The 11,199-nt window shown below is 40.0% G+C and overlaps 1 protein-coding gene across 2 annotated transcripts; it reads right to left on the bottom strand.

Moving 5' to 3' along the window:
• Positions 1–935: 935 nt before the first annotated feature.
• Positions 936–11,199, bottom strand: LOC148088860 (zinc finger protein Aiolos-like). Of its 2 annotated transcripts, XM_087800596.1 has the most exons (8): positions 10,897–11,199; positions 10,434–10,493; positions 10,287–10,367; positions 7,147–7,497; positions 4,145–4,312; positions 2,877–2,993; positions 2,471–2,581; positions 936–2,004 (listed from the first exon to the last, which is right to left on the bottom strand). In XM_087800596.1, exons 2-8 carry the CDS (start codon positions 10,477–10,479, stop codon positions 1,442–1,444), a joined length of 1,437 nt encoding a protein of 478 aa, XP_087656722.1. In that variant the 5' UTR covers positions 10,480–10,493; positions 10,897–11,199; the 3' UTR covers positions 936–1,441. The 2 variants fall into 2 exon arrangements, with proteins under 2 accessions (XP_087656722.1, XP_087656715.1); XM_087800589.1 differs by lacking the exon at positions 10,897–11,199 and having other exon boundaries at positions 10,434–10,700.

Genomic DNA, 11,199 nt, shown 5'->3' with positions numbered 1-11,199 from the left:
ATCTGGGATCCTGTGATGTGCCAACAGGTCAGTGGATAATGCTGTCTCAGCTGTTTTTGCATTTCAGTTCGGCATTCAATTCCACCATTCCTGAAATCCTTAAAACTCTCGCAGCTAAACGCATCTGCTTCCATCTGTCAGTGGATCATCGGCACGTGAGACTGGGTGATGTCTGTATCTCCACAATACATACAATCAGCGCTGGCGTCCCCCAGGTATGCGTCCTGTCACCACTGCTCTTCTCCATCTACACATACGACTGCACGGCTGAGTAAGCCGCTGTCAAACTCCTGATGTTTGCCGTTTCAAATCACAATTCCATCACCTGTGTGCACAAAACAATTCAAATAATCATATAGAAATATATATATATATATATATTTATATATATATATATACAGTATATAGAAATAATAATATTAAGAATCGATAACTAAATAGACTAGCAATCCGAAGTGAACTGTTTCTTTGTGTCCCAGCATGCAATGCCAGTGCATTACTTATGCACTTCAATGTTTTGTGGATCCTTGCTATTGCACCATTTGTGCATTTGTAGTGCTACGGTGACACAATTCCTGTTTTACAGTTTTAGGGGGTTGTGAACCAAAATTCAAAGTGAATGCTTTCCAGATGCAGTTATTTTTCTTTAGCTTTGTATTTACAAAATGTATTTGATAACTTTCTCAAACAAACATTAATAATAAATGTACAAGTTTTGTATTTTCTAATGAATCATTGTATTTTAAACGGATGAACAAAAACTACTACATCGGTTTAGGCAATCATTTCTCACATTTTTAGTCAAATCAAATCATTTGAGCCATGAGGAACACAAATTCATCCGTCTATGTCGTATATATAATATTGTTTTTGTTGTGCTATTCAAGCAAAAATTCACTCCACATTATGCAAGTATATGTCTTTATTTACATGCATTTAGCGAACACGTTTTACCCATTAACACACACAATCACATGGGACTGATGGGAGTAGGCTGCAACGTAGCACCACCGTGATCAGGGTTAAGTATCTTCCTTGGGCTACGTCAATATTAGTTTCATTTATTCATGGCCATGAGGCACAATTTCACAATATCCTGTACATCCAACAAAAGTTTTGCATGACATAACATTTTGCTCCAGGTCTACAAATACAACTTAATTCATACCCCTCAACCCCCCAACACACACACACAAACACACACACACACACACACACACACACACACACACACACACACACACACACACACACACACACACACACACACACACACACACACACACACACACACACGCACACACACAAACACACCATTTGAGACAACATCATAATAATAGGTTCAATCAAATTCACATTGAATTAGACTCATCCAGTTACATGCATGTCTTGGGACGACTTCCTTGCAACCTTTGCAAGCGACCAAAGAACACGCCAAAAACTACTTCAGCTCGAGGCGATGCTCTCCACGTACTATATGTGAGGAGAACTCGTACCGGTCCCTGCTACGGTGGCCACACACGTTGCACTCCAGCGGGTCCCGAAAACCGTGGCAACCCATGTGGATGGTGAACATAACATAGTCTAGAAAGATCACCCGGCAGTGGCTGCAAGTGAAGACAGCCCCGGATAATCCTCCCAGCTCTCCACGTGAGGACTCCACAAAGGACAATGGCGGGTGCTGGTTTGGAGAATGAGGAAGTCCATTCTGATTGACCACTAGGTTACCTAGCCCGTACAACACCGGCTGTGCCACCTGGGCTCCGTTGGCATGGAAGGAGTCGATACTGAGGTGGGGCTTGGCACTGTGACTCCCCATCTTGTGGCCATTGGTCAAACCCATCTGGTGCACGTCGTTGTGATTCATGTACATGTTAACTCCTGTTAAGACCGACTGCTGATGTGGGCCATCTGGCAGCGGAGAGTTCAGAACCGGTTCCTTTGCATCCCTCTGTTGGGTCTGGTGCTTGTTCAAGCTCAGGTCCAGGCAGATGTTGTTGTCACCTGGACAAGACAGATCACTGAGGTCTCTCCGGAGACATTGGAAAAAGATAGATGCTCACATGGACGACAGACTTAGCAGCCACTTGTAGTACAGAAGGAGAGCAGCTGGAGGCAGAAGAGGACAAGAAGACGACGAGAGGAAGCAGAAGATGCAGCTGCATCTTTGAAAAAACGACTGAGAGGCACCTGCTCACGTTTCTCGCCTCCAACCTCTTCCTTTTGTCTCTTTGCGGTCGCACAATACTTCTCTTTCCCATATGTGGCTTTCATATTGAAAGATCACCCGTCATTGACACCTAGGTTTTGGTCGGACCACCTACCTAGAAGACAGCGAGGACTGTTCTGCGAGGAGCGTGAAGCGGCCGGTCCTGGCTATAGCTAAGATGCACAAACACACAAGCGGCTCACAGAATAACATGATGTGCAAAAAGAGACGAAACAGTGAGTGCACGAATGGCGTTCTCACCAGTGAACTTCTGTGGCATGGTGCTCTTGCGTTTGGCCACGTTGCTGGCGAGCTTGTCGAGGAGCAAGGCCCGCTCGGATCCCACCGGAGTCCTGGGCGCGTGGCCGAGGTCTGCGCGGGAACAAGATGTTTCAGACCTCACTGACCCAAGGGAAGCATTTCTACGTCACTTTGTATCCATCCAGTGACACCCACAAACAGTTGTTACTGCGCCGTCAGAGTGGCTGAATGTGGTTAGCCATGATAACAGGGTGAAGGCGGTGGACTCATTAGTTTAATGAGGCAACGACGGCGAGTTAGCGAACAATAACTGTTTTACAAGTTCTCCCGCTGGGAGCGAACAAGTAGGAGCTGCAGGGCTAGGTTCTTCCTAAATGTCAAGGAGGTCTGTGGATGGTGTGTATACCTTGCTCAGTGGCACTTTGGTACTGCATGTAGGCGTGGCACCGGTCCCTGTGCTCCTCCAGGGAGCTGCGCTGCTTGTAGCTGCGGCTGCAGTGGTTACATTTGAAGGGTTTTTCAACTGGAAACACAAGCGAGACGCCGTTTGTCGGCCGATCAACGAACACACACTGCAAACAGCTTTGCCAAAAAAGAAGCTGAATAAAAAATATTGACAATCAATATAATTTTTCCTGTGTTTTGGTAGTGATGGGATGATGAAGCTTCATGAAGCATCATTTTTCCGAGATGAGTAGATGCTGCTGTTGGATTTAAAATAACATGATTAAGAGCTAAAACCCAATTGTTATACAGTGAAGAGTGTCATCTAGTGTGCGCTCATAATTCTAATTAATTCTATTGTTCGGGATTATTTTCATTGGAAAAGGAACATATTTTATATTAACATTACTCTTTACTAATTGTTAATTAATTAAGTTGAAACGAAAGTGTTATTTTGACAAAATATATTTAGTTTGCAGTGCATTTTTTTTTACAAGATGAAGATAAAAAAACAAAAACAAGATACATTTTTAACTAAATTGCCTGGACGTAGTTTCCTATAAACAAGCGGTCCTCAACCGGTACCGGTCGGTGGTGCATTTGTTACCGGGCCACAGGGAAAATATATAGTTATATAATAATGTGTTTCTTTACACGTCGCTATTTTAAGTAGTGAAAATCAGTAACACTCTATATCGGACCATATTGGGATATGGTGAGATGTATGTTCTGCTCTTAACATTGTTATTTTGCAGGTTGTGCCTTTTTATTTTTTAATGTTAAAAATATCCGAAGTTCGGTCCACAAAAATAATGCAGTCATTTAACCAGTCCTTGTTGCAAAAAAGGTCGGGAAGCCCTGCTATAAACAATGGGGAAGGCAGACTGACAATGAAGCCACTCATGAGATGGAGACAAATCATTCATTTTAAAATATAATATTTAGTTATAGCATTTCCTCTTTATCACATGCTGTCAAAATTTAATGTAAATTTTCTACGTTCTACTTTTAGTTCAGTAGCATTTAAGACTGTGAAAAAGTCTGCTGTGATGTCATAAGGAGTCAAACAGGTGCTATCAAGACACAACAACCACAGACAGACTGACAACTGTCGGTGGTGATTGCATCAAATTATAAACATCAACCACACTGCTGTCACAGGTGTGTGTCTACATCAGTGTGTGTGTGTGTGTGTGTGTGTGTGTGTGTGTGTGTGTGCTCAGCTGGTACCAGAGTGTGTGCGCAGGTGTCCGCTCAGGGCATCGCGGCGACGGCAGGCGTAGCTGCACATGGGACACTTGAAGGGTTTCTCACCAGAGTGCAGCTTGATGTGGCGCAGCAGGTTTCCCTTCTGGGTGAAGGAGGCGCCGCACTGAGAGCAGTGGAACGGCCGCTCACCTGGATCACCCAAAAAAGGAAACAAAAAAAAATAATGAAAAAGACACTTACTACGGTGCTTCTGCACTTGCATCGCGGCCTACTCCCATCAGTGTGTGAATCGATGACTTAGATTAAAGAGTTTGTTCCTTTGGCCTTCAAGGACTTCAACGGTTATACATTCACCAAAAGCTAGGTTACCTACTTACATTAGGGATGGGCTGATGAAGCTTTGCGAAGCCTCACCCACATTTTCACTTGATAGCACTCTTTGAAACTATTTCTATGAAACCTATGATTTAAAATCTAATGTCTTCTGGGATGAGTATACTGCACCCTTGTGCTATCTCTGGGTCAAGGTGACCCGGGGGCCCAAAAACAAATGTGTTTGAGGGTTCAAAGTGACCAAGAGAAAACCCTTTCGTTTAAGGCTCAACTGGCCATTGTTGAAAATAAATACATTCTTCTAAAGAAAAGTTAGGGATTGTTACCAGTACACTGTAACACAGTGGCAGATCCAATGGAAGACCCCCTTAAAATTGATATATGAAATATGTACAATTATGAAAACATGTAAACCATATGTTTTATATACTAAGTTTCCAGAAATATCAGTTCATTATTCTAATTTTAAGGGGGAGCAAAAGGAAGAAGAAGCAGAAGACCCCCATGACAATTAAAAATGGTCTAATTTAAATGAAATGTACACCTTATTTAATTCACATTAAATTAATAGGACTACCAAAAGCGTCCTTCGATGATTACTCTTTCTCTCCTTACCCTTTTTCTTCAGTTTTGTCAGTATCTATAATAATAATAATAAGAATAATCCATAGTATCACGAAGATGTTTCTCTGAAACTCTTGTTCCTGGTATGAGCGTGACTTGCAGACATGACTAAATCAATCACCATCTTCAAAAACGGGAACATCCTTTGAGATAGCCAGAAACTCAAATACTCTATCTTAACGGCCAAAACCACAAGACAAGCAGACACATCATGAAGTTCCCATGTCTTTTTTTAACTTGGATGTTGCTGCAACATTTCTACTCAAATGCACTCATCGAGGAGGAACCACAGGGTCTCTAACCACACTCACTCCGACAGTTTGCTTCATTTCCTAGTTTTTATTATTATTATTTAGTATAATATATAATCTATTAAGTCATCTTTGTAAGGGTCCTAGATAGATCTTCTTGGGCCCCGAATGCCTGCCATAAACTGCTCTGTCTGGACTAAGTAAAATAAGTTATAGTAATAAAAAAAAAGTAGTGTTAATAGGTTTTGTTTTCCATCACAATGCAAGAAACGTTTTCCAAATAAACTAAATCTCTTTAGCCCAAATTTAAAGCAAATTACAGTCTTTCAAAAGTCACAGGTCTTGTAATGTTTTTTGGCAGCTTCCGCGTCATTTTTCGGAATCTTTTGCGATCGGCCGAAAAATGACACTAGCACCCTTTTAGGTCCATGCAAACATGTTGAAGAGAGAGTCCAAATATTTAAAACTGATTTCCAGGGACGTTGCGAAAACCATTTAACACAAAAAACTGAGGTGGTGAGGAAGAAAGTTCAGGTGCATTGTGGGTTTTACTCATAATGGTAGACTGACATTCTGGAAGTTAAACTTATTTAACAAGTATTAAATGTGGTACAAGATTAAGTTACCCTTGTGTTATCTCTGGGTACTGAAAACAAAGGTGTTTGTGGTATCCCTTGTTTTTTCTCTGGGTCAATGTGACCTGAAAACAAATGTGTTTGTGGTATCCCTTGTGTTGTCTTTGGGTCAATGTGACCTGAAAACAAATGTGTTTGTGATATCCATTTTGTTGTCTCTGGGTCAAGGTGACCTGAAAACAAATGTGTTTGTGGTATCCCCTGTGTTGTCTCTGGTCCAATGTGAGCTGAAAACAAATGTGTTTGTGGTATCCCTTGTGTTGTCTCTGGGTCAATGAGAGCTGAAAACTAATGTGTTTGTGGTATCCCCTGTGTTGTCTCTGGGTCAAGGTGAACGACCTCCACCACTGAAGGTATTTCTGGAAGGCAGGGAGGTCGATCATCTTTACCCAGAGACAACACTATGGATACCACATGGGCCCTAAGGGTCACTTTGTCCCAGAGACAACACAAGGTTTCAAATAGTATTTGAATTTTCTCCTTTCACCTGACCTGATGGTCCTTCATTGAGAGGTCAGTAGTCTGCATGGTCATCTTGAACCCTTGTGTTATCTCAGGGTCAAAACAAATGTGTTTGTGGTATTCCCATTTGTTTTCAGGCCTTTGGGTCAACATGACCCTGAGATAACACAAGGGTTAAAGAAAGTTTTGTCACACACACACACACACACACACACACACACACACACACTCAGACCTACAACTAATATCCTTTAAGAAAACCTTTTCTAACTCATTCTAATCCATTAAAAAAAGCCAAAGATCCCAAAAACAGTGCCATCTAGTGGACTGTGAAGATGAGGACACTGTGCCACAAAGCTTCATAAGCTCATAACTACCTTTAAGCTTTCGAAAACATACCTCCTGAGCTATTGGTAAGACTTGCACTCATCGTGAACTCAAATGTCGCCTGAGGAAGTCTGAGCTCACAACACACATTCATAATAGGAGCAAAAAATGACTCAATGTTCTTCAGCATGGAAGTCAGTTAAGATCTCGATGGATGGTGTGACAAGGGTGATGCAGAGAGACGCTAATCTCTTTGTGTGATAAACAAAAAAGGGGACATTTCACAACCCTGGCTTCAAGAAGACGCTCGCTATCTGCCACCGATCTTAATAGAGCAGGGAATTGCACAACTTTTGTGTTTAAGGTCATGTGTTTGGGTTCCTGTGCTCACCAGTGTGGCTGCGTTTGTGCACCAGCAGAACGTTGATGCTGACGCAGGACAAGCCACAGATGTCACACTTGAGTTTTCCTGCACTCGAAATGCGTGGAGGCATCACGTCGAGGGCGTAGAGGCCGTGAGAGGCTGCGCCGTGACTGTCAGGCAGGACGCCGTCACCGTAGCAGGCGAACATGTTCCCGGACTCGTTGCCTTCTTCTTCTTCTTCGTCCTTCTCGTCGTCCATGTTCTCCTCCATCCTCTCGTCCTCGTCCAGTTCATCCTCGCTGCCTCCCTCTCTCTCCACTGATGTTTCTCCCTCATCCGCGGTGTTTTCCACCTCCTCGGCCTCAACCTTTATTTTCCCTGCAAGGTGAACCCATTGAAAGACATGGAAGAAAAGTTTATTCACTTAAATATTACCTTATTTTTCTCACAATTCCATATAAATACTGAACATCACTGTATAAATCTGATTCATGTACATCATGTACCGTTTGTATCTATTTTTAAATGTGTATTTAATCAATGTATTTGTATTTAATTTACAATAATAATGAAAATATTCAGGGTCTTTTTCTTTCAATTAAAATCCAATCAAGGAACAATGAAATATGGCATTATGCCCGGCTATGACTGAGGACGAGAGGATACAGTTGACTTTAAAGCTGATGTTTGGATTTTTTGGTTTCAAAAAAGTCTTGCTAATACACACAGTTATTAACCATCGACCAGGGGTCAGTTTGTAGCAGAAAAAGTGTGGCACATTTGCAGGGATGCCAAAAAAAAAATTGTTTTCTAGAAAAACACTTTCTGGGTTCTTCAAGGGAAAAAAGTCAGGAAATAAATAATTATTAATTAAAACTATTTATTAAGTAAATTATTACTAAATAACCCTCACTAAGTCAAAAAGTCAGGAAATGGAATTTAAAAATGTTGATATCTTTCAAACCAGACCGTCTTAAAGAGGAATGAAAATGTAACTAAGTGTTAAATAATACAGTCTTGATATTTTTTTAATACAATTTATGTTTTATTTCAATGTTTTATTTTTATTTTTTATTATTTGTCTTTTTACTATTTATTAGCTACATTATATAAGGATATTTTGGAAATCCAATTAAATTCAAATTGAATGATGTGGTTCTTCAGGGAAATGTGTTGAAAATTTGGTAAAGTATAGTAAAAGCTGTGACTTGTGACAAGTTTAAGATAAAACATTAATTTTTTTTAAAGCCAACATCCATCTTGAAGGCATTCAGTGGATAACAAGTGTAAAAGCTATGACTTTGCAGAATAAGGACAAGAAGAAATGGAGAAGAGAAGAAAACATTTCCTGGACCAGACACGTTTATACTTTTAAACGATTCTTCCACGCAAAGAGATCAACGCTCTAACGTCACGCTGACCACAAGTCGCACGAAAACACAGTTTCTAGGATCTGCATTATCGCAAAGAAGAAAAAAGAAAAAAAGTGTTGACATGCAGGCTCGTGTGGGCTGTTTGACACTTGGTGAGAGCAAGCAACCCACAGCGTCTGAGCTCCATCCAGAAACCACAGTGTTTGTGAGACAGCGAGCTCTTCTCGACGGTGGAAAGCACTCGCGGGGGGAACGCAGTGTGTCGAGATGCAGAGTCCAGGGTGTCACTGAAACCACAGGCTCAGCGACACCAGCAAGAGTTGGAGGAGAGGAGTCAAGGTCATAGTGGACACAAGTCAAATCTACTGTACATTTATATAGTCACTGTTTTAAATGAATTTTTGACTATGCTTTTTTGTAAATTACTAAAGAAGGTTTATGACTCCTTGACCCACATATTTGTTGATTTATATTTAATGCATTAAATAATATAAATCCTCATTTATTTCAATTTAAAGTTATCTTCTTCTACCTCTTGTTATTGACTGTATTTTACACTTGTTTTTATTGTGATCCATAGCTATAGACAGATTGAAAAAATTAAAAATAAAAAAGTTAAAGTTTATAATTATAATTTTCTTTTCTTTAAAATAAGAAAAAGTTAATGCTTGGCCTTATTCACAAAGACGATATGTTCTTCCACATACTCACAACCTAACATGAGGATAATGATGTGACATAAAATAGAAAGTAAATCCCCTTAAAAATACATGAACAAAGTTGTGGAGAACCTTCAGGAGCAGTGAACACATCCAGGAAAAGAAAGGCGTTTGTTCACCCTGAGTAACTATTGAGGAGTAACACCAGTTCAATTAACAAGCATCTACACATCTACAATTATTTTGTTCTACACAATTTGATCAAGAAAACCCCAGACAATTGAAAGAAAAACCTTCTATTTGTTTTGTTTTTTTCTGTTATCATTCACTGCTATTGTCATCATTTTACAGGTTAACTGCATCAAATGTGGCTTAAAAAAACAATAATGACTTTTCACTGCCATTGTCGCACGAATCCGTATAAATATGAAAATAATTTTTTGGCTTTTAAATAACGGTTTATATCTATTTTTAAAGGTGTATATAATCAATTTATTTGTATTTAATTTACAACAATCGTGCAAATATTCGGGGAGTTTTTCTTAATCTTTTTCTTTCCATTAAAATCCAATCAATATGTTCTTCGCAACTAAAGGAACAATGAAATCCTGCATTACGAGTATGACTGAGGACGAGAGGATACAGTTGACTTTAAAGCTGATGTTTGATGATTTTGGCTTCAAAAAAAGTCTTGCTAATACACACAGTTATTAACCATCGACTTGAACCAGGGGTCCCCAAACTTTCCCCTGTGAGGGCCACACAGCTTTTCTCTTCTCTCATGGAGAAATCCAATTCAATTCACAATAAATGATGTGGTTCTTCAGGGAAATGTTTTGAAAATTTGGTTGAAAGAAATTGAAATTGAAAGAAAAACCTTCTATTTGTATTTCTTTCTGTTATCATTCACTGCTATTGTCAACATTTTACAGGTTAACTGCATCAAATGTGGCTTAAAAAAACAATAATGACTTTTCACTGCCATTGTCGCACGAATCCGTATGAAAACAAAGATGGTCTTGGTCATTAAAGTGGCTGTAAAAGAATCTAAAGATGCAAACCCAGAGATTTAAATCATCCTCAAAGTCGCTGAAGATGAACTTTTAAATCTGTTTTTGCAGACTGGCCATCCTACCTTTCTTTTCATTTAATGACTGTTCTTCCTGCTCGTCCTCCTCCTCCATTGGTTTCACGTCTGCACCGTTAGTCCACATGTCTGCAGAATAAAACAACAAGAAGTTGATCAAATGAACAATTAAAAACCAAATTAAAAAAAGCATACCTGGACTCTTGGGAGATTCAAACCCTAAACACTTTTCGCTGCTCATGCTGCAACAATTGACTGCGACGAGAAAGATTTGGTTGACAGAGTTGAAATCAAATAGAGTACATGCGGTGCTGTGCCTCACACCCATCTGACAGTTCCTGTTGCTGAACCAGCCGAGAATCAGTTTGAGAAGATCACGGTTGACTGATGGACCCTGTCGCTCTGCACAAACCCCACACATGCATTTCCTGTCTCTAAAGAAACATGCTTTGTCTTTTAACCGACAACTTTTAATGCAGGATCCCTTCAAATTCCATAACAATCTCAATAAAATGCATGTTTTGTTGTTTTGTTTTAAAAAGAAGAAACATCTGACAGGTGTGAGGTTGAAATTATAAACTAAAAAACAAGATTTTAAAAGTTGAGATCAGCTAAGTAACCAACTTATGGAAGTTTGAAGGCAAAAGGAGGAAGTTACCTGATGTATCAAGGTGAAGAATCTCGACAGGAAGTGTCAATACTGGACTTTCTGTGACTTTGGAAGAGAAGACACTGTGGAGCTTCTTTTTTTTTTTTTTTTAAGAAACAGGAACTCGTTTCAAGTGAGGAGGAGCAACAGTGGTGGTGCTGATGGTGATTCAACTGTTTTACATCATCATCTTTTTATTCGACATTAACCAGAATCGTCAGAAGACTTCGCTTAAATACTTTTATTCTGCTCTTTGTTAGCATGGATTCACAGTGGTAGAGCTCCCTCTGGTGGCAAAATAACAGAACGATT

Source organism: Callionymus lyra, chromosome 1, assembly GCF_982586985.1.
Source record: "Callionymus lyra chromosome 1, fCalLyr1.hap1.1, whole genome shotgun sequence".
Classification (NCBI taxonomy): domain Eukaryota; kingdom Metazoa; phylum Chordata; class Actinopteri; order Syngnathiformes; family Callionymidae; genus Callionymus; species Callionymus lyra.
The sequence above is the reverse complement of the archived record's forward strand: the minus strand, read 5'-3'. Positions and strand labels throughout refer to the sequence as shown.